Source organism: Homalodisca vitripennis, chromosome 7, assembly GCF_021130785.1.
Source record: "Homalodisca vitripennis isolate AUS2020 chromosome 7, UT_GWSS_2.1, whole genome shotgun sequence".
Taxonomy (NCBI): domain Eukaryota; kingdom Metazoa; phylum Arthropoda; class Insecta; order Hemiptera; family Cicadellidae; genus Homalodisca; species Homalodisca vitripennis.
In genome coordinates this window covers 23,256,234-23,281,787 of record NC_060213.1, presented here as the reverse complement: position 1 = coordinate 23,281,787, position 25,554 = coordinate 23,256,234, and the positions used below count along the sequence as shown (strand labels likewise).

Here is a 25,554-nt window from a genome sequence, read left to right as displayed (position 1 = left end):
ATCAGTATGTACCATTTTCCCCTTAAAACATTTGAATTTCTGTGAAATCTGGCAAGTCTTCTTTACAAGGAAAATAAAAAATCAAAGTATTACAGAGGCTAATATTTCAGAAAAAGCAAATCATGATGTACCCAACTAAATTAGGGTTTTATCAGAGTCTTGTTGTTTGCTTTTTGGAGGTAATAAGGTTCCAAGCACTGAGTCCAAAACTTTTAAAAATTATACTTGTGATGTATGACTTAGGGTAAAAATGATAAGGCATTCATTAATAAAATATTATATTTACAAAATATATAGCGCACCACACAGAAAAAATGAAACTTTAATTCAACAAAAATAATGCTTTAACTTAGGTAGCTGACAAACAATATTTCTTAAAGAAATTAATAACTATAAATTACATAACAATATTATAGTATTACAAAGAAGAACGTAAAGAAGAATATAACGTTAATCATGATACATTAGGAATATTGGTCTGAAATGGCTACACTTCTAAACGAGATTATGAAAAAATATTTTTCTTTGCTGCTATACAAAAGTGCAGTGAAAGTTAAAAAAGTAATTTTGAGGCTTCACAAAATATTTCTAAATAAAACATATGAGAAGATGTACTAACTATGATAAGTAACACATTCTTTACATACAATAATATGTACAATTTAATTTTTTTTTATTTCATTATATAAAATTTTCAATGAACTTCTACGGTTAACGGACTAGAAGTGCACAGCTACATTGTTGACTCTTGTGTTCAGCAAGTTCTTCTCCTGGCGTTTCTTTTCCTCCTTGAATGCAGAAGTGTTCAGTTTCCTCTCTACTCGACGATCCTGAAACAGTTTGTGTTACAAAATGCTATGACATCAGTTGTGACAATTTCATGGAAAATAATATGTACAAGATATTTGGTAGATAACAGCACTTGTACTGCAGTCCTGCAATGCTTTTGTGGTGGTAACCACAATATATAATATACTATCATATAGTATAGGCTACAAGTTGGAGTAGTTGCTTCCAATAAGAACAATGTTAAACCTTGTTTATTTTTATGCTCTTCATTTTTGTTTATAGTATTATAGGAAATGTCTCATTTTAAATGTACAATTAACATGCAGCCCAATGCTTTTTAGTTTTTTTGTGGTTGTCAAAACAATATAATTAAATTATTTTCAGAAGTGTATAAAAATATTTGAAAAAACTTAAAAGTGTTTTGCTTAGTATTAATCATATATTTAAAATGATGCCTCTTCTATAATTCCATGACTAAAACAACATCGTAAAAGTGCAAGAAGTTTAACATGTTGATGATATAATCAAGATGGCCACCAGCAGAACCAGCTCTCAAGAAATTGACATTGAGATGTGCAGATGTATCATGTAAATTAACTTTTAAGACAAAAATGTTTTGCCACCGAAAATGAGAAAGCTTTTACCAATTGTTTCAGTGATATTTACACCATTCAAAAGTACTTCCAAATTAGTTCCTCAATCCACGGTAGGGCGACAGCAAGGTCAAAATGATTTGAAGAACCAAACTTCGACATGTTAGTAGTTGTTTGTTAATATTATAGGGTTAATTTGTTTCTGGGAGAATACATGAAAATGACATTCCCAAGTCATTAGAGAGACAGGCAAAACTATTCCCAGCTCTTAATGGCACAGTTGGCGGTACACAATTACCTCCATCGTATTTTACTATGGCCTTATTTTTATATAACAGCTCCTTGGAAATTTTGTTGCAATCTGATTTCAGAGAATTCATAATTCCTGCTTTTGTTTTTATTTCCTCCTTTAATATGGTCAGTTCATGTTGCAACATTTTAATGTGGTCTTGTTCATTCTTAATGTTTCCTTCCGATTTTTCTACACACTATAAAGAATCCTCATGCTCTTGTTTTCATAAATTATTTTTCATTTTCCAAATGATTTATTAGCGAACTGTTTTCTTTTGGCCAGTCTCTTGACAGAGTGCGCTCTTATCCACGGAACTACAGTTGGTGCGGTTGTCTGTACATATACTAGTCGCGTCACAATGTAATCGAGTATGATGGACCTTGTGTAATGTGTAGACTCACCCTCCTGTACTGTCTGAGAGCAGCTTTCCTCTCCCTCTTCTGCTCAGCAGTCTCCCCCTTGTCTCGGACGGACAGGGAGGACAGTGCCGACACTACGGATCTGGGGCCATGGGTCTCCACACCTCCTAGAGCTGCCAGGTTCTTGGCAGTCAACCGGTTCTCATCTGCTGGCATGCCTGTCCGTTGATTCACTCTGATCTTGCGACTCTGAAAGAACAACCAACATTCTCACAATATTTCAGTATTTGATAAATATATTGTTAAATACCAACTTTGATTGTATTAGTTAAACAACCAAAGTTACGTGGCACAGTCCTAGCGTCGATGTGATTGAAATGATCCCCTGACCTCAGCGCAACATGTCCATATGAATGATTTATCTTCTGTGTAACCAACACATAATGTTGGATCATCAGATTTCCCCTACTTAGGGAAAATGTTAGCTTTCAATTCAAAAGCGTTTGATTTTCATCTAGCACAAATGACTATTTCATTGTATTATACATAACTAATTCTCACGATCTAGAGGCCAAAATGTTTTTTATCAGGTTCGCAAATGTCTCCTACAGGTATTCAAAGTTTGACCTATAGTAAAACCACACAAGAAAAAGTTTCAAACCCTTTTCTTCCGAAAACAATGTGTTTTTTCATCAACAGTAACAATTTGTTTTTAATATATCAAGCAATCTGTTTCTTAATCTTGTTACAAATATCGTTTAGCAAAAACTACTTTTTACACTTTCCATCTACATAAAAATTGAACGAAACAAGATTTTTCCGGACATTTTCCATCCGGTAAAACAAAAAATCACTAACACTATGTTTTGAGATCTGCAATCTGATCTCTTCTTCCAGTTGTTTCACTTAACAATGGCAAATGTTCGGAAAAATCCTGTTTCCTTCACAAGTCTTCCATCGTCAAAAATAAACTTCATACATAAAAAATATTTCTTTACTCATATTTGTTAAAAAGAGTATCATAACTAATCTAACAACCTAACAAATCTTCTAAATAAACCCACTTGAATGTTAGATAATTATTTATTTTGTTATTTTATTAGCGGCTATATTGCTAGCCACAAACAAAATGGTGATAATAAAACATAGTATCGTTAATTCATTACATAGAAAGGGTGTTTTATTTTATTATAAAAAAATAACTTTGAGAATTGATTTCTTGTTCTAACAAAAGAACAAATTAAATCTGAAAAGCATACTTTTAATTATATGATAGAAATTTCTTTTTGAAACACATTTTATCTAAATGTTTAACTGTAATAATGCAGTAACTACTACCACTGTATCAAACCCATGAAGATTAAGTAGAATCTACTCACTGAAGGTTCTGTGATGAGTTTGGGGTGGTTGTAAAGGTTGGAGTAGGTGGACAGGATGGACTCACAGTCCCACCGCTCCTTCTCCACCAGTGGTACCAAACCTCTCCTCCTCTGGGCCGGACTCACTGTCAGTGTCGGACAACACTATATGGCCTGCCTCTGGATCCGGCACCTGACACGGACCACACATGTTAATTGTGTTGTTCCAGGGAGGTATGGAAAACTATACAAATCACAGCCATTGGAAAGATAACATCAGGAAAGGAAATGTCCGTTTGATTTATTATCCATATCAAGCTGATAAAATCATACAGAGCAACATTCCTTACCTTCATGTTAATTTGATGTCACAGGCTGTAACATTTCTCATGGTTCTTATCATCTGATTTCATTGTTATGGATCCTGCAATATTCCCCAGAATAATCTTCTTTCAGATCAATTTCCACTTATAAAAAGGTTAGAGTATTCCAGTAATACAAATAACTGTAACTTTAAAATATTGATTATTTATTGAAAAAGGTTAGCTTATGGACTTGTCTTGTGTATTAAATCATATCAAAGTACCCTTTACTCATGTTTTACAATGTACATAATAGTGTCTCATTTATTAAATATGAATAAAATATGAACAATGTTAACTTTCAACACCATTGAAAAATACAACTTACTATGGGGTTTCAGTACATATATGATCTAATATCAATATATTTTACTGTTGTTATTAAAAAATCTTGTTTACAGAAAAAAGGGGAATATCAAGTAATTTTTGCTTTAGTGCCTTTTGAGTTTTCTTTGATCTTTAACATTTTTGCACTTCCCGTATATTTTTCTAAAAAATATGGTGGCCATTAATAAATTTCTATTTAATAAATTATAATCGAGTTTCTACAGTTTTTAAATTCCCAGTGTGTATTTACTACAACAAAAATATCACAAAAAATCAGTATGGACCAAACAACATACTTTTGATCTCTCTTCATACACCTCATCGGCCAGTCTCAGCACCAGATCATCGGCAGGATTCAGGTCTCCTTCGATCTCTTCACAGTCCAGTGGTCCGATCTCATTCTCGTCATACTCAGCAAACATCTGAAAACAGCTCTACTAGTCAGTATCAGCACCAGATTAATTGGCAGGATTCAGGTTTCCTTCGACTCTTCGCCACCAGTGGCTTCGTCAGTTCTACAGTGGCACCTGATCTCATTCGTCCAGTCATACTCAGAAAACATCTGAAAACAGCTCTACTAGTCAGTATAAGCACCAGATTATTGGCAGGATTCAGGTCTCCTTCGATCTCTTCACAGTCCAGTGGCCGATCTCATTCTCGTCATACTCAGCAAACATCTGAAAACAGTTCTACTAGTCAGTATAAGCACCAGATTATTGGCAGGATTCAGGTCCCCTTCGACCTCTTCGCAGTCCAGTGGTCCTGATCTCATTCTCGTCATACTCAGCAAACATCTGAAAACAGCTCTACTAGTCAGTATAAGCACCAGATTATTGGCAGGATTCAGGTCTCCTTCGATCTCTTCACAGTCCAGTGGTCCGATCTCATTCTCGTCATACTCAGCAAACATCTGAAAACAGCTCTACTAGTCAGTATAAGCACCAGATTATTGGCAGGATTCAGGTCTCCTTCGATCTCTCTTCACAGTCCAGTGGTCCGATCTCATTCTCGTCATACTCACAAACATCTGAAAACAGCTCTACTAGTCAGTATAGCACCAGATTATTGGCAGGATTCAGGTCTCCTTCGATCTCTTCACAGTCCAGTGGCCCGATCTCATTCTCGTCATATACTCAGAAAACATCTGAAAACAGCTCTACAAGTCAGTATCAGCACCAGATTATTGGCAGGATTCAGGTCTCCTTCGATCTCTTCACAGTCCAGTGGCCCGATCTCATTCTTGTCATATTCGGCAAACATCTGAAAATAGCTCTACAAAGTCAGTATCAGCACCAGATTATTGGCAGGATTCAGGTCTCCTTCGATCTCTTCACAGTCCAGTGGTCCGATCTCATTCTTGTCATACTTCGGCAAAACATCTGAAAACAGCTCTACTAGTCAGTATAAGCACCAGATTATTGGCAGGATTCAGGTCTCCTTCGATCTCTTCACAGTCCAGTGGTCCGATCTCATTCTCGTCATACTCAGCAAACATCTGAAAACAGCTCTACTAGTCAGTATCAGCACCAGATTATTGGCAGGATTCAGGTCTCCTTCGATCTCTTCACAGTCCAAGTGGCCCGATCTCATTCTCGTCATAATTCGGCAAACATCTGAAAACAGCTCTACTAGTCAGTATCAAGCACCAGATTATTGGCAGGATTCAGGTCTCCTTCGATCTCTTCACAGTCCAGTGGTCCGATCTCATTCTCGTCATACTTCGGCAAAACATCTGAAAACAGCTCTACTAGTCAGTATCAAGCACCAGATTATTGGCAGGATTCAGGTCTCCTTCGATCTCTTCACAGTCCAGTGGTCCGATCTCATTCTCGTCATACTCAGCAAACATCTGAAAACAGCTCTACTAGTCAGTATCAGCACCAGATTATTGGCAGGATTCAGGTCTCCTTCGATTCTCTTCACAGTCAGTGGTCCGATCTCATTCTCGTCATACTCAGCAAAACATCTGAAAACAGCTCTACTAGTCAGTATAAGCACCCAGATTATTGGCAGGATTCAGGTCTCCTTCGATCTCTTCACAGTCAAGTGGTCCGATCTCATTCTCGTCATACTCAGCAAACATCTGAAAACAGCTCTACTAGTCAGTATAAGCACCAGATTATTGGCAGGATTCAGGTCTCCTTCGATCTTCTTCACAGTCAAGTGGTCCGATATCATTCTCGTCATACTCAGCAAACATCTGAAAACAGCTCTACTAGTCAGTATAAGCACCAGATTATTGGCAGGATTCAGGTCTCCCTTCGATCTCTTCACAGTCAAGGGTCCGATCTCATTTTTGTCATACTCGGCAAAACATCTGAAAATAGCTCTACTAGTCAGTATCAGCACCAGATTATTGGCAGGATTCAGGTCTCCCTTCGATCTCTTCACAGTCCAGTGGCCCGATCTCATTCTTGTCATATTCGGCAAACATCTGAAAACAGCTCTACTAGTCAGTATCAGCACCAGATTATTGGCAGGATTCAGGTCTCCTTCGATCTCTTCACAGTCCAGTGGCCGATCTCATTCTTGTCATACTCAGCAAACATCTGAAAACAGCTCTACTAGTCAGTATAAGCACAGATTATTGGCAGGATTCAGGTTTCCCTTCGACTCTTCACAGTCCAGTGGTCCGATCTCATTCTCGTCATACTCAGCAAACATCTGAAAACAGCTCTACTAGTCAGTATCAAGCAACCAGATTATTGGCAGGATTCAGGTTTCCTTCGACCTCTTCGCAGTCCAGTGGCCCGATCTCATTCTCGTCATATTCAGAAAACATCTGAAAACAGCTCTACTAGTCAGTATCAGCACCAGATTATTGGCAGGATTCAGGTCTCCTTCGATCTCTTCACAGTCCAGTGGCCCGATCTCATTCTCGTCATACTTCCGCAAACATCTGAAAACAGCTCTACTAGTCAGTATAAGCACCAGATTATTGGCAGGATTCAGGTCTCCTTCGACCTCTTCACAGTCCAGTGGCCGATCTCATTCTCGTCATACTCAGCAAAACATCTGAAAACAGCTCTACTAGTCAGTATAAGCACCAGATTATTGGCAGGATTCAGGTCTCCTTCGACCTCTTCACAGTCCAGTGGCCCGATCTCATTCTCGTCATACTCAGAAAACATCTGAAAACAGCTCTACTAGTTCAGTATAAGCATCAGATTATTGGCAGGATTCAGGTCTCCTTCGATCTCTTCACAGTCCAAGTGGTCCGATCTCATTCTCGCCATCATACTCAGCAAACATCTGAAAACAGCTCTACTAGTCAGTATAAGCACCAGATTATTGGCAGGATTCAGGTCTCCTTCGATCTCTTCACAGTCCAGTGGTCCGATCTCATTCTCGTCATACTCAGCAAACATCTGAAAACAGCTCTACTAGTCAGTATAAGCACCAGATTATTGGCAGGATTCAGGTCCTCCTTCGATCTCTTCACAGTCAAGTGGTCCGATCTCATTCTCGTCATACTCAGCAAACATCTGAAAACAGCTCTACTAGTCAGTATAAGCACCAGATTATTGGCAGGATTCAGGTCTCCTTCGATCTCTTCACAGTCAAGTGTCCGATCTCATTCTCGTCATACTCAGCAAACATCTGAAAACAGCTCTACTAGTCAGTATCAGCACCAGATTATTGGCAGGATTCAGGTCTCCTTCGATCTCTTCCAGTCAAGTGGTCCGATCTCATTCTTCGTCATACTCGGCAAACTTCTGAAAACAGCTCTACTAGTCAGTATCAGCACCAGATTATTGGCAGGATTCAGGTCTCCTTCGATCTCTTCACAGTCCAGTGGCCCGATCTCATTCTTGTCATATTCGGCAAACATCTGAAAACAGCTCTACTAGTCAGTATAAGCACCAGATTATTGGCAGGATTCAGGTCTCCTTCGATCTCTTCACAGTCCAGTGGTCCGATCTCATTCTCGTCATACCTCAGCAAACATCTGAAAACAGCTCTACTAGTCAGTATAAGCACCAGATTATTGGCAGGATTCAGGTTTCCTTCGACCTCTTCGCAGTCCAGTGGCCCGATCTCATTCTCGTCATACTCAGAAAACATCTGAAAACAGCTCTACTAGTCAGTATCAGCACCAGATTATTGGCAGGATTCAGGTCTCCTTCGATCTCTTCACAGTCCAGTGGCCCGATCTCATTCTTGTCATATTCGGCAAACATCTGAAAACAGCTCTACTAGTCAGTATAAGCACCAGATTATTGGCAGGATTCAGGTCTCCTTCGATCTCTTCACAATCCAGTGGTCCGATCTCATTCTCGTCATACTCAGCAAACATCTGAAAACAGCTCTACTAGTCAGTATAAGCACCAGATTATTGGCAGGATTCAGGTTTCCTTCGACCTCTTCGCAGTCCAGTGGCCCGATCTCATTCTCGTCATACTCAGAAAACATCTGAAAACAGCTCTACTAGTCAGTATAAGCATCAGATTATTGGCAGGATTCAGGTCTCCTTCGATCTCTTCACAGTCCAGTGGTCCGATCTCATTCTCGTCATACTCAGCAAACATCTGAAAACAGCTCTACTAGTCAGTATAAGCACCAGATTATTGGCAGGATTCAGGTCTCCTTCGATCTCTTCACAGTCAAGTGGTCCGATCTCATTCTCGTCATACTCAGCAAACATTTGAAAACAGCTCTACTAGTCAGTATAAGCACCAGATTATTGGCAGGATTCAGGTCTCCTTCGATCTCTTCACAGTCCAGTGGTCCGATCTCATTCTCGTCATACTCAGCAAACATCTGAAAACAGCTCTACTAGTCAGTATAAGCACCAGATTATTGGCAGGATTCAGGTCTCCTTCGATCTCTTCACAGTCAAGTGGTCCGATCTCATTCTCGTCTTACTCAGCAAACATCTGAAAACAGCTCTACTAGTCAGTATAAGCACCAGATTATTGGCAGGATTCAGGTCTCCTTCGATCTCTTCACAGTCAAGTGGTCCGATCTCATTCTCGTCATACTCAGAAAACATCTGAAAACAGCTCTACTAGTCAGTATCAGCACCAGATTATTGGCAGGATTCAGGTCTCCTTCGATCTCTTCCAGTGGCCCGATCTCATTCTTGTCATATTCGGCAAACATCTGAAAATAGCTCTACTAGTCAGTATCAGCACCAGATTATTGGCAGGATTCAGGTCTCCTTCGATCTCTTCACAGTCCAGTGGCCCGATCTCATTCTTGTCATATTCGGCAAACATCTGAAAACAGCTCTACTAGTCAGTATAAAGCACCAGATTATTGGCAGGATTCAGGTCTCCTTCGATCTCTTCACAGTCCAGTGGTCCGATCTCATTCTCGTCATACTCAGCAAACATCTGAAAACAGCTCTACTAGTCAGTATAAGCACCAGATTATTGGCAGGATTCAGGTTTCCTTCGACCTCTTCGCAGTCCAGTGGCCCGATCTCATTCTCGTCATACTCAGAAAACATCTGAAAACAGCTCTACTAGTCAGTATCAGCACCAGATTATTGGCAGGATTCAGGTCTCCTTCGATCTCTTCACAGTCCAGTGGCCCGATCTCATTCTTGTCATATTCGGCAAACATCTGAAAATAGCTCTACTAGTCAGTATCAGCACAAGATCACAGTATGAATGTAGATCTTCTCACAGTATAATGTCCTAATCTGAAACTTTTCATATTCATCATATCACTTGAATAAATAGTTCAGAAAATGTCACTCTAAAGATTTAAGTGGACAAAGAACCATCTGATGGTCTGAGAAGGAAAACACACAAAAATCCTGTCTATCATAAATGTGAATGTTAGAAGTGTCTCAAAACTAATTTTTGTTTAATCTGTTAATTTTTTTACACCATCTCTGCTTAGTCATGTAGAATTAACCATTTTTTAACAATTTTATATCTAAGTAGAGAGCAATCGCTAGTTTTTAACATGTCATAGTCGGTTTTTAAAAACATTCACAGTAATTGTCCAAACAATCATGTTCTGTTTTCAAATTATCCACAGTCAATAATGAACTTCAAACAAAGATTCTCATACCTGGTGGACTCATACATTTGTCAACTACTCCTACATTATGAAATCAATACAACAGATTAATTATTGCCAGAATATTTTCAAAGACATCATACAAATTCTGAAACCAACACAATAACAAATTTAGTTCTTAAACTCATGTGGATGGTGGCGATATCTGTTTTCGGTTCACACTGCACCAAAACAGTTGTAATGGTTCGGCCTCACTGTGTATATTTATTTTCAGTCATCATATTACGTTAAAACAATACAACATGGCGTAAACCAGAAAGCTTAAATGGTGCATAGTAAAATAACATTTTTAAGGTTTTTACTTACACATAAAAACAATAATTTATTTTATATATATATATATATATATATATATATATATATTATAACAGTTTTGATTGATAAAGTTGGAACTTTAAATCACCTTTTCAAACCGGTCATCCAACAGCGTGAGCTGATCATTCCGAGGCACCACCGAACTCGACATGGAGAACTCTGTGAACCGTGACTTGGTCTCCTCTTGGTCCAGACTGGCTAGATCATCATCCAGTTCATCCTCACTGCGACCTCCCATCCTCGAACTGACTGTGTCCTCATCCTCGCCACTCATGTCCTCATAATCGTCATCTTCGTCTGAGAATCTGTGAGCAACGGTTGATTATCAGTTGTGTACAACATGTACTACCAACACAGGTTTTACATACATTGTTTTCCACAAGGAAAAATTTATTTATTACATACACAGATATTTTTATTTATTTTTTTTAAACATGGAGCAACACGGATGGCTTATTAACCATTTGTAAATGAAAGTAAATAATTAAACCCTTACCAGTAAACTTCCAATAAATCAAAATCTACAAAACTAATGGTTTATATTTATTTTATACCAAGTTTTGATAAAATATTTCAAAAAAAACCATACTGATAACAAAGGAAATATCATGGTTTTATGAATGATATTAACTTAAAGTTTATATTGAACTTCTAGTTAGTATCATTTATAAACCCAAGAAGATTGTATAAATGAAGTTTTTTTTATAATATTAACAATTTTCAGAGTGGAAAACCATTTATTTAGACACTAATAAAAAACAGGAGTTTCCATACCATAGCGTAATGAGATTTAATTCTCCTGGATGCAATGTTACATTTGTAGTTATCTAAATTAAAATAAAGAAAGGTTTTTCCATACCATAGCGTAATGAGATTTAATTCTCCTGGATGCAATGTTACATTTGTAGTTATCTAAATTAAAATAAAGAAAGGTTTTTCCATACCATAGCGTAATGAGATTTAATTCTCCTGGATGCAATGTTACATTTGTAGTTATCTAAATTAAAATAAAGAAAGGTTTTTCCATACCATAGCGTAATGAGATTTAATTCTCCTGGATGCAATGTTACATTTGTAGTTATCTAAATTAAAATAAAGAAAGGTTTTTCCATACCATAGCGTAATGAGATTTAATTCTCCTGGATGCAATGTTACATTTGTAGTTATCTAAATTAAAATAAAGAAAGGTTTTTCACGTTCAGATTTTACCGCTATGAATAACAAAAGGAAGTAATACTTATCCAATATATCTTTGCAAATATCATTAAAATTATATTACAATTTTAAGTCATGGGACAATCTCCAAATGGTTCAAGTGTTTATTGTGAATAGAAATCACAGCATTTTTCAAAATAAACTTTCTAATATCTGAGCATTAAACATATAATATTCTCACTATTCAGTAACTCAAAAACATAACCATCCTTGTCCAATTTATCTATGCATTAGTTGTAGTTACATATTAACCCAACTTCTACATTGTACATTTTGTGTTGAACTACATTACGTATAACGCTCTATGTTATACTTGCTAATCAGATTTTCCAAATATTTTACACTTTTTACTGTCCAGTGTTTATTTGTAATAAACAATTTAAGCATGTTACTACATGATCAATGACTTAATAAAACCAAAAATAAATATATGTATAAAATATTTCCACAAAATCTGTATAAAATTTGTTACCATAAAAAGGTTAAAACTTATTGTATTCCAACATTACAATTTGATTTTAAAATCAGATGGAAAACAAAAGATAAAATCATTTATCTATTAAATAAATTAATCTTACTATCCAACCATTTTGTGACAGGCAGGTAGATCTCAGGCAGAATTACAAACAATAGCAAAGTTCACTTACATTTCATCTCCAGAAGCATTAGCCTTCAGCACGAAATCATCGTCCAACATATTATCTGGGTCATCAAAGTCAAAGTCCTCGTCCATGGCAGCGACAACGTCAGGGTCCAGATCCAGGCAGAGACCTACAGTACTCAAGTAAATCACTCACTGGGCACTATCAATGTATTTGATGCTATCTTTGACATGTACATTTCGATAAAAAGATTCAACATCAAATGATTCAGAATATTCTCCTTTTTTGGACTTGGAAAATTCTTAATCACTTGGTACTCAGATTTAAAGTTGTTTTAGAAAGATTTTTATCAGTTTACCTGATTTTGGAGCAGCCCGATTGAGAAGACCGACATCTTCTTCAATTTCTGATGCAAAAACAGAGGATGGCAGCTTAATATTTCTCTCCTACAATCAAAAATAAATTATGAGACAAGCAACTTTCAATATTTCAGAATGTTAATATATTCAATCCGCGTTGTTTGCAGTACTGTTTCATCTACTTGAAGGAATTAGTGAAAGTAATTACCTTGACAGGTTTAGCAGGAGTCTCCTCCCAGTGGGCGACGGTAGAATTGGCTTCTCGTAAGTGTTGCAGGTAGTCGTAGTCATCGTCAAAGTAAATGCCATATTTTGTTTCCTCTTCTTTGTTTTTCTTACATTTTGTCTGGAACAACATCTCTTTTAATAAGCAAAGACACAATCTGAAGCCTACAGTTATCACCTTGAATAGTGCATAGGTAGATATCACCTATATCATCAATAGATCACCCAAATCATTAAAATCTTTCTTAAGTTATTGGTACTGTGTTCAAGTAAATAGGCAAAATTACATGTCCCTTATAGAGTTTTTTTATTAGTCATTAATAATTTTCCACCTTCCAGGTGCAAAATGTATTTAATTAAGAAAAAAGGTTCCACTGCACTTTGTAGCTTGTACAGACAATATTAAGACTTTGTACTTTGCTCTAAATCCCAAATACGAACATATTCATAGTAATAAATTTGATGCAAAGTGTTAGTCTGTTTCATAGCTCATAAAATCTAGTTGAATGCAGTAGTATATTCCCTATCAAAGAAAAAGCATGTACCAAGTTGTTTATTATTCATTGAAGGAGAACATGTATAAGCAATCACTAAGGCTGGTTCTGTTTCTAAAATTATATGTTTTGAAATCAACATAACCATCTTCTCTAACACGATCATTTTGTACAGTACATGATTTTGCACGGTGTTCTTGTACATCCAGTTTGGAATTACATAATAGTTGGATGCTAAAAGAAATCATGACTAGCATTTTATCAAGGGAGCCTTTAGGATCTTTACTAGCTGAAATTCACCTACACAACAGTAGACTGAGTTGATATTCAACCATTTATTTGTGAGTTTAGATGAATTATTGGTACCTCAGCTCAGCATTATTGGTACCTGTGTACTTCTTACCTCCCCCTTCTATTTACAACATTTTCCTTCCACAAACTTTGTGTTCAGTGAAGTAAATTCTCATAACAGATTCTTTATGTTCTCTTAGGCCAAGAAGCTTAGAAATTGCACCTAGTCATAAAAGGGCATTTGTGCTGCTTCCGGAGTGACAGTATATTCTGAATGGGTAAGGTTGGGGGTAGGGCTGCCTCCTGCCGAGATCCATGAGGAAGAATTTAGGGCATTAATCTCAGTCATGTCCCCTTGGAAGAAGGGGAAGCCAGCTCTGAACCAGCCTCTCCATTCCAAGGGTGGCATGCCCTTATGCCTAGGCTAGCAAGAACCTTTGACTCTTAGGGAACCCCACAAACTTCAACAATGGACTAGACCTATCAAAATAACCTTGTACCCCAGAATCTGGACATTTGCGGTTCATGATGTGCCAGTTCTACACATCCATATGTTGCTCAGTTATAGGTGACACATCGGTTTTTGTACCCTGTGTAGGTTCAACTGGAAGGTATAAACAGCCAGAAGTAAACTCCCCTGGGTAATAATATTTAATATATTACTTTTAATACTTAAATATAATAACGGACATTTTGCACCGATTCTCGAATGACAGGATATTCAGGACGGGAAAGAGGTTAAAAGGGAGTTCCTTCAGCCAAGACCCTAAAAACCAGGATCCATGAAGGTATGGCCTGTGAAGAGTGGTCCTGCCTTTACCAGTCAAAGCAGACAGAAAGAGAGAGAGAGAGATCTTCTACCTCCACAAACACCAGACATACTGAGCAAGTAACCCCTCATAAAAAGATATTGATTTTTGTGAATAAAGATGTATAAATCATGGACATCCATTAGCCTATTTCCCTGGCATGTGATCCCAGTTTTTACTTTACTCACTGATTCTACTGAACAATTCATGGTGCATGGTATGCACCTAAATCGTACGGGAAAGCTTGTGGTTGGTGAGCAAGATATGTGAGGCGGCGAAAGAGAAAGCTGATTCACCGTCACCCCCATCTGAGAAACCGAGCAACAGCGAGCAGCCTGCAACAGTAGACAAACACACCAGGAAGCCCTCAGCAGTCAGCAGTACCTGGGTCTACAGCGGGAAACTTACCAATGGCAGTCCAACACCTGATGACCTAGTGTGCAACAAGAGTGATGATGTAAATTCTGTATATAATTTTTAAGTCTAGTTTAAGTCACAAACTGGTTAATTTGAAATCAAAATAACACCAAAAACTGTACGCATCATGCATTTAAATATCCAGTCAATAAGGAACAAGTTAAATGAGTTAGCTGTTATTTTAGATGAAGCCAATTGCGACATTGTCCTTATTAATGAGCACTGGCTGCACAAAATGGAAGTCTCCTTGTATGTTTCCTGTAGGTTTTAATTTAGCTGCTGCCTTTTGCAGAGAAAATGCTTATGGAGGTGCTTCTATTCTTGTTAATGACAATATTGCTTTTGAGGTGATTGATATCGCCCATTTAACCCAAATTGGTTTACTTGAAGCTGTTTGTATACATGTAAATATTTGGAATGTAATTTTTATATCGGTATATAGGACTCCTAGCTCTATGTGCCAAATATTTTTGGCTAATCTTGATAATCTCTTATGCTTTATTCAAAGAAAAAAGCCTAAATGTAAAATTGTATTAGGGGGGGATTTTTAATATTGACATTCTAAAGAGTGGAGAGCAAGACACTGTAATGTTTGTAAAACCTTTTAAAATCATTCAATCTTTACTGCGTAAATAAACTCCCAACAAGAAATAACAGTTGTATTGACAATATAGCTACAGACTTAGATAATAATTTGTATAAAAAACCGCTTATGGAAGGGGAGAATCTCAGACCATTCTATTGTTTATTTTGAATTCACTGCTCCACTTACTGTTCCCCAAACTGTTAAAATCTCTTATAGGAAGCTAAGTGATGAAACATTGCAAGAGTTCACAGAAATAAGTTCTTTATTAAATTGGAACTTGTTGTATAACATAGAAGAGATGTAGATATGATGCATATGATTATTTTTTAAGTAAATTATCAATAGTATACAATAACAGTTGTCCAAGAAAAACTAAAAATGTTAAACAGAGAAATCAAAGTAAGAATAATACTTCTTGGTTTGACAGTGGCTTAAGAAAAATGAGAAGCACGGTTAATTATGTTACAGGATTTGCTAAAAATTCCTCATTACAAAAAACAATATATTACTTAAGATGTGTTACACTGCCAAAAAGAAGTTTTACAGGAGTAAAATTAAAGAAGCAAAACAAAAATCTTGCATAATGAGAACATATTAAAAAATTCAAAGAATAAATGTTCAGCCGCATGGAAAATAATAAAGTCTGAGGCTGGTAATTACTATAAACGGGAAAATCCAATACCACCTATTACAGCTGAAGAATTTAATAACTATTATATTGGCATTGGGAAAAATGTAGTTGATAGTGCTAAGGCAATTAATAAGAATAATATTAGTCATTTTTCCTTTCTAAGTAATGTTGAACAGCCTCCAGAAAACTTTTACTTGAAATATGTCAGCGAGCTTGATGTACTTAAGGTAATAAGATCATTAAAACCCTCTAACAGTGAAGATGTGTTTGGTTTTAGTAACAAAGTTATCAAACTTATTGCTGAATGCTATTGTTTAAGCCATTAACATTTTTTGATCAATCTTTCATTTCACTGTTCTAAATTTCCAGATTGCTTAAAAAAGTCTAGGAACCTCTTTTTAAGAAAGGTAATAAATCATGTATTGACAACTATAGAACAAATATGTATTGTATCTGTGTTTTCAAAAATAATGGAGTCATGCGTTAAGAACCAACTGTTAGAATTCTTTGATCTATATACATTTTAAGTAATAGCCAATTTGGCTTTTCGTCCTGGTCGATCTACAACTAAAGCTCTAAATGAAGTTGTAACTAATGTCATAAATAGCTTTGAGAACTGTGAATATGTTAATATGACTCTTGTGGATCTCAGTAAGGCCTTTGATAGTATATCACATGAAACTCTACTGAGTAAACTGAAATACTACGGTATTGATGATAAACCGTTGCACTTCCTTAAAACTTATCTTTGTGGCAGATTACACAAAGTCTCAGTGGCCGGTTCAGAATCCTCATTTCATTGAGGTCCTTGCTGGGGTTCCACAGGGGTCAGTTTTGGGCCCACTCTTGTTTATTATGTATATAAATGATCTGCCAACCAATATTCCATGTAAGACTATTCTATATGCAGATGACACTTCTTTTTTAGTTACTGGCAAAGTTTTTCCAAGAAGTGGAAGCACAAAGTGACCGAGTGATGGAAATTGCAAACTCGTGGTTTTGATGTCAACCATCTTAAAGTCAATGGGGATAAAACTGAAACAATTTGTTTCACACTAAAAAAGTTGCACATAGCAGAGAGCTGTATTAAGCCAGTGAAATTACTTGGAGTAACAATAGATCAAAAACTATCATGGGAAGCTCAAACTAACTCAGTAATTTCTAAACTATCTAAGGCTTGTTTTCTGTTACGTAAATTACAAAACTGTGTTGGTAGAAATATATTGCTCTCTTCTTATTTCAGTGGACTTTCACTCACACTTACTTTATGCCTCAATGTTCTGGGGTAACAGTAGGGGTGCCAGTCAAGTTTTTGCGTGGCAAAGAAGAAAGGCAGTAAGAATTTTAGCCAAGTTGGGTTATCAAGATGATTGTAAACAATGCTTTTATTGACTACAATATATAATGACTGTTTCCTGGCATTTTCATATTTCAAAATGTAATATATGTAAAGGAGAATTTTGAAGACTTTATCTGCTTTGATGAAATTCATGATTATGACACTAGGGGAGCTCGGGATATTGTTGGCCACCTTCCTCTAGACTTAGGAAAACATTAGTTAGCCATAAATATTTTACAAATTAAATGTTTTAACAAATTACCTCAAACGTTTTAGAAGCTTAGAACTTCAACCATTTGCAGCTAAACTGTCGAACTGGCTTATAAGTAAGGCATTTTATTCCCTTGAAGAATTTTTTGCTACGAATTGTTACCTTCCTTAGGCCTAGAATGGAGTTGTTGATTAGTTGTAATTTAATTTATTGTTTCAACTATTTATTTTGTCATGTATTTACTAATACTACAGTTACATTTTTTTAAATTGACAAATACACTGTACGAATTAGTTCAATATATTACATCAGTTAATGACATTCAAATAAACTAAGTAGCCTTATAACATTTTTATTTATTATATTAGTTATATTGACGTTGTCTATAGCAATAGTAATATTGACAAATGACAATAAAGATATTCTGATTCTGATTCTGAATTATAAACAAGTCAGAAGTTCACTTTCCTCTAAGTTGTGTAAAATATTATACCAGTATAGTAAAACTTAAGTAGTATATTTTCTATATCTGAAAGTAGAAACTACGTACAGTATATTCAGCTGGTGAAACAGTAATATTATTATTATCATAGTGGGAGACTCACTTGGGAAGGATTGGCTGGCAGCAAAACTTTCTGCGGGGCAGTCTCGTCTGCGGCAAGAGGATCCTGTTGACTGCGGTGAACCAGATGAAAAGTGACAGCATTTTTCTTATCAATCCACTTCTTCTTGTTCTTCGGCTGGAATACATGAATTCAATTAATTAAAATATATGAATACCACTCCATGACTTATTTGTTTGTTCTAGATGAGTACAGAACAATAAAGTGATTTTATACTAAATACGTTAACTTGTATTACCTCATCGAACAACTTAGCTACAGTATAATAAGCGGCCACCAACACAATCAGATGTTATTGATTTTAAATATCAATACTATTGAATACAACATTTTACCTATAGATATTCATAAATAATCATTGCCAGTTTTCTTTAATTAGACTAATGACGTCATTACCAGCTGTCATTTTGTTTATGTAGGAGAAGGCTGGTGACAACAAAAACAATGGCGATGAATATACAAATATTGGCTCAAATGTTTTTATAAACTCTGAGCAATGTTTTAAATGGCTGTAAGAAAAGAAGCTAGCTCCTTAAATCCTAGGTAATCTTGAGATGAAACTAAAATTAAAGGTGGAAATCAAATAGTGTTTTGCTACAAGAAAAGTAAGAACAAACACGTCATAAAAAACGCACCTAAGAAAACCTTTTTAACATTCTAAATTTGGTATTATGATTATACCGAAAATCATGTACTATTTTAGTTTAAATCAAACAAACTATGACATTTAATGAATATAGTTTTTACAGCATCAGTATCTGCAGAAATACTATTTCAGATTGGCTAAAGTAATTTTGTAAGTACTATGCTGCTCAAGCTGACTTTAAATAAAGTTTAGTTACTTTATGTAATCTGAAACAAAACCCATTTCTTTTACATATTAAAGCTTTTACATAGCTTTTCAATATTAACATTTTTAAAGCCTGAAATGTAATTCATCTCACGATATCAACGATCAAATTTATTCAAAGTAGCCTACAACGTGATTGGAAATAAATTCAAAATTAAAATCATAATTTTGTGTTTTGTTATTGACTAATGGTGGCAAGAACGGTGGTGTACATATTGTCTTCTTTGTTTCACAAGCAGTCATGTTTATCCTTGAAAATATATATGATAAGTAAATATTACTGTTTTGTTGTAATTATATATTATGTTTTAATTTGTAAATTATACTATTAATATTTAGAGGCCTACATTAATTCCTAAGATTGAAAACTAGCCAAACCATATTGTTCATTGAAATATCTGTTAGGCTGTTATATTTGGTCCAACATTTTGCTTTTAATCTTTTGGATGGTCATGAATATCAATGATTCCATATCATTCGGTAATCATCATCTGATTGTGTTGCTGGTCATTTATTAGCCTATATTGCAGTCAGCAACTTGAGTTGTTTTTATGAGGTTATGCTGCACATTTTCTTAATCATTCAAATAAAAGTGCAATAAGATTTTATTTAATCATCACATTAAACAACAAAAAAACTGATAAAAGTTCCTTGACGTTTATGAATGATGGTAAGCACTGTAACAGATAAATTCATGTATACTGCATAGTTTTTAAGTGTTGAAGTGAAGCCTTTTTTAAAAGAATCCAATAAACTTGGGTCTGTCAGTGTAATGTCATTGTGCTTGTCAAGGTCACAAGTATCTGACCAGCTAGTCCATAGTGATTACATGGTTTTGTCACAGCCCTCACTGATACCTCACTATTTAAACTGCCATTAATACCACATATTTTGATGTTTTAAAAAGAGGTGAAAAATTAATAGGCCTAATAACTTGAATTTTACCGGCTGCAATATAATAAGCACCACATGGGTTACCAGGAGCTAAACGTATATGTTGAAGCCACTTCAACTAATCTCGTGAGAAATATCTCACATATTTTCCTCATATTCATCGCCATTTTCAGTCTCAAAATGTTAGTTACTTTCTGCTGTTCATTGTTTACATTTCAACTGCTATGTGTAATTGGGCGAAATCATATGCTAAGTAATATGAATTAAAATATTGAATTATGCTTTCGGATAAAAACATCGAACAATTCATTAAAAACAACTGAAAAACGAGTGTAGGCTCCTTACTAGTCTACCCATGATTTCAGTAATGGCCATGACACACATGACATCCTTCTTCAGTTGACCCCTTTTTCTAAATCTCAATCTCCCACTCTCAGTTCCAAACAAAAAAACTTGATTCCAACCCAAACAAAAAAGAAGACTTAGTGATAATACAATAAGAGTAATATAGTAAGTAGTTCTACAAACCTAAAAACTAATCATCCAAAAAGTACTAATCTTTTGTTCTTAAATATACAGGGATTCCAAAATAAAGTGCAATATTCTAGAAAGCTTTCTCCCAGATAATGAAAAAAATCAAATATCAATTATTGGTCTATCTGAGCATTGGCTAGATGAAGGTGCTCCCTCTTTATTCTGCCCGAAAAAACTTTTATTGTCCAGCTGACTTTTGCAGAAAAGATAATATCAGGGGAGGAACTCTTGTGTTTATTAATAAGGCTTTTGGTTCAAAAAGATTGATGTTAGTAAATTTTGCTCTGAATTAAACTTTGAGGTGTCTGCAGTGGTTATTGATTCTCTTAAAGTTTTGTTACAGCATCAATCTATCATTCTCCTGCAGGAAATCCATATATTTTCTTAGAACTGTTAGAAGAATTTTTATCTTTCATCTCATCATATCACGGCCCATTCAATAGTAATTGGGGGGGGACATTAATGCTAGCTTTGATGTAACATCAAACAATAAAACTACAAGAATTTTTCTTAATGTTTTGAGACAATTCAACTACTTTTACATCAACAATGCTCCTACGAGAGGTGACCGTTGTCTTGACAATATATTTGTTAACTGTCCAGGGCAAGTTTTGGAATCCAAAATATTTGATTTTCCTTTCTCAATCATAACGGGGTTATTTTGAACATGACATGCAATATGAATCCTGACTGTAATGAATCTGAATATCATGACAAAACACTGGAGCACATGAACTCTTTTACAATTAGTTTCCAAAAATCAGCAACAAACAATTTAGCTGAAAGTTTGATATCACATGACTGGAGTGCTTTAATGAACTCTGAAAATGTAGCAAGTACCCAAGATTGGTTTCAACACTTTTTAAGTGTTCTTGTTAATAAAATTGCTTATTTCTCAACTTTGAAAAAATTTAAGACCATGAAAAACATAACATTTAAATAAAAATTGGTATACAAAAAGAATTGGTTCACATGAAAGAAAGGCTTCTGTTTTCTAAACAAACTTGTAAAAAAATTCAAGCAGTGATAGGTTATATGCAAAAATACACTGACCTCAAAAGATGCTACATAAAAATCTATTGAAAATGCCAAGTTATACTACAATACAACAAAAATTGAAAATAGCAAAAATAAATGTAAAGCTGCTTGGAATCTTATAAAAGATAATACTACTAACACATCAACTCAAACTAAATTAGATATCACACCAGACTGTTTTAATAAATTTTTTCATTGACTCGGTTGAGCAGACCGTAAATAACATTAACCATCCCAACACAGACAGTTTGACCCTAATTTGTAACTATCAAATAGAAAGTAATAACTTTTACTTTACACAAGTCTCTGTTGATGACACTTCTAAAGCTATAAAGAGACTAAAAAACTCTTGACAGTAAAGACATTTTTCAATATGTCCAACAATATGATAAAAAATATCTATCATACAATACTAACTCCTTTAACTTTAGGCATTAATAAATGCCTGAATGATGGTTATTTTTTCCAGAAGAGCTCAAACCTTTCCAGAATTTGTCCAATATACAAGAAAGGCCCTAAAAATCTACCGGAGAGTTATCGACCCAATATCAGTTGTACCCACATTATCAAAAATCATAGAAATATTAGTTTCACGATCAATTATTAGCATATTTAGAACAAAATTATTACCTTGATGTATCGCAATTTGGTTTTTAGGAAAGGGTAAATGCACCATAGATGCAATCACTAATTAGAGAAGTTGTGAGTGCCTTTGAGGACAAGGCCTTTGCTCAGGCCACCTTGTGCGACCTGAGCAGGGCTTTTGACTGTGTGGGACCACAACAAACTAGTCCTTAAACTAAATTATTATGGTTGTAAACAGGAACTCCCTCTAAGTTTTTTCAGTCATATCTATCAAAACCGAAGGCAAAAGGTATGTGTTGATGGAAACTGGTCAGATGAGGCTAAAGTTTCTACTGGAGTACCCCAAGGATCGGTTTTGGGTCCTCTGTTGTTCTTATTACAAATAAATGATTTACCAAAAAATATCAAGGCCAAATCTTTATTATATGCAGATGACACAACTTTTATTAACATAAACTCTAATCTCGATGAATTACAAGATCTTGTTAGAGAGACTGTACAAGAGGCCTCATTGTGGTTTAGGTCCAATGGATTAGTGCTCAATGAAGCCAAGACTCAGAATATTATATTCAGCTTAAAACAAACACCATCAGATGATACCAATAAATGCTTTTTTTACTACTGTAAAATTTTTTGGGTATCTATATCGATAGTACTTTGACTTGGAATTCCATATTGAGTACATATCCAAAAGGTTGTCTAGGGTAATTTTTTCTACTCAGGCGATTATTGTCGTGTGTGCCTAAAAACTACGTAAAATCAGCTTATTATGCATTTTTTCAATCAGTTTTAAGATACGGTTCAATAATCTGGGGAAACAGCAGTAAGATTGAAGACATTCTAATTCTGCAAAAGAAAGCTGTGCGAGTGATAGCGAGGGCCCCATTCTCTGGACCACTGCAAGCTTCTATTCATTGAACTTAAATTACAAACTGTGATAAATCTCTACATCTTTGATTTAGTTACCTATTTACTCAAAACTTTTTCAAACTCTCACTCTAAGAAGTGATATACACAGCTACTATACTAGAAATAGAACTAATATTGCCATAGGATCATGTTAGATTAGCCAAATCTCAAAACAGCCACACATTATAATTTCTCAAAAAATCTTCAACAAAGTAAAAACATTTGGCAGATAAGTATCCCACAAAAATATTTCAAAACAAACTGTACCATTGGCTTTTGAACAATCCTTTCTATACCCTATCAGAGTTTTTTAACTACAAGGATATTAAATTTTAGTTTGTTAATAATGTATACAGGATCCACTGTAGGCTACAGCTCGCTAAATCGTTATATACTACAATTGAAAACATATATTTGTAAACAACAATGAGATTTCAGTAAATTGTTCAATTTTAATCTAGAAACTGTCCTTTTTTTATTCAGTACTGTAAATTTCATCTAGAATTTTATATTGTAACCTGTTATCCTAAGATTTCAAATTGTTGTGCTAGTATTGTAGTAATTCACGTGCAATCAGTTAAAATATTTTTTAATTTAATATCTGTTTAACTTTTATAAATTCTTTTGTTGTTCAATTATTTTAAAATCTCCTTTTGTTAAACTATTGTCTTTCATTATGATATTGATATTCAAAGATAATTTTAAACTGTAATGATATTTTAAAAAAACTGAATAGTTTGGTTTTATTGCTGTTTCTGACCATGTCATCTAGACAATATTACTGACTTTGTCAATGCATGTCATATGTAAAAAGGCAAATAAAGATTGATTGATTGATTGATTGGCCACAAATACAGTGGTGATGAACATGCATTATTTCCGTCACAATCCATTCTATGCGAAATGTTTATCCTTCAAATGGTAATAATTAAATAGGCCTATTAGGCTACATTGGTTTGTTTGTTACATATAACATTAGATAGCTTAATTGACCATGAAGTTATTAATTTTCACATATAGGCCTAATACCATAGCTGAACTATAGGCCTACTATAATTTGAAATGCCTATAACATGTAACATGATTCGGTTCTGCATTTTGGTTTCACTTTTGCAGTAATTTAGATAATGAGAATTATCGATTGTCATGGCTTATTATACTGTGTGCAGCCATTTAACGTAATACCCAATTTACATACAAAAACAACGGGAACAGAAGGGATTAGTGATCTGAGTGGGGGATTAACAGGGTAGGAGGAGGGATATCAGGATGACCATCATGAAAGGGCTGGACAACACAAAAAAGTAATGAAAATTCACCTAACTCTCAGACCAACCCGATGGTCAACCACCCTAACTGATGGCAAACCTATGAGTATTATTTACAATTATGTAACTGTTTATATTAAAAACCCACCTAACTGACTGTTAAATTGGAGGGCCAACTAAGTTACCTATCCTGAGGGATGAACAACCACCTGAGGGATGACCACCCTACCCGAAAGCCAACCTGTCTACATGAGTTACATGCTCGGCTATAGAAGTTATCAACAAATTTTTTACAAAAAAATGGGTGTCTCCTAAACTGAATAAATACCAAACTTTTATAACAGGCTCCAGGTGGTGAATTGACAGATACTAAAACATTGAAAGAGAACATACTAAAACAGTGAGATTTAATTATATAGGCAACCCTTTCACTGTTGGTTTGTAAACTTAGACCAGTAATAAGTATATGTATATTATCTTATAATAAAACAATTTTGTTTACTTGCTTTTAGTCACTTACCATTCTTAATTTTTGTCAAAAGATCTAATTTATTTATGCACAAAACTGCTTCTTCTAGCTTACAAATATCAAATAATAAAATCACAACTGTGACAGTGAACGATTTTCTAGTGTAATTGAATTGATGGTGTATTACAGTAAACTCAAAAATCTAAAACTCTATACTCTCTCCATGTGAAACTATTACAACAATAAACAGCCATAACCTAACATATAACGCAGCTCAGCATGTGTGTCTATGGCATTGTAGCCAACAGTAAACCATCATATTACCCCTAACCCAAACCTAACTAAATCAATCAATCAAAATGTTTTATTGACGTAAACATTTTGTACATGCGTGACAAGTGTCAATTAATACAATAAGGTCTAAACCAAGAATATTACAGTTAACATGATAATAATTGACTTTATATTAAATTTAACTTAGAGATCGTATTCTCAAAAGTCATTTATAGTACAATATTCTTTTTTTTAACTAGCATTATTTTTATTTTTATTTATTCAATATTTAATATTCTTTGCACCGGCTGTGGCAGCTTATTGAACAATGTAATGCATGAAAATAAGCATTGACACTCATAAAAAGATGAGCTGGGACCTGCAGGGCAAAGGATTTATTGTTGCTCAATGAGAGGCTTTATTAGGGAAATATGAGGGTTTTTATGAACAAACATCAGGCAGCTAAATATGTACAAGGAAGGAAATGAAAACATATCATTCCTT

At 35.1% G+C, this 25,554-nt stretch overlaps 1 protein-coding gene across 1 annotated transcript; it reads right to left on the bottom strand.

Annotated features, from left to right (window-relative positions):
- Window positions 1–264: 264 nt before the first annotated feature.
- Window positions 265–25,065, bottom strand: LOC124367010 (protein LTV1 homolog). Its single transcript, XM_046823682.1, is given in 11 exon segments — window positions 265–830; window positions 2,076–2,282; window positions 3,413–3,511; window positions 3,513–3,584; window positions 4,377–4,502; window positions 10,517–10,733; window positions 12,291–12,414; window positions 12,604–12,691; window positions 12,813–12,950; window positions 18,213–18,347; window positions 24,829–25,065. Coding segments are annotated over 11 exon segments (1,320 nt in total). The 5' UTR covers window positions 24,832–25,065; the 3' UTR covers window positions 265–719.
- Window positions 25,066–25,554: the final 489 nt, after the last annotated feature.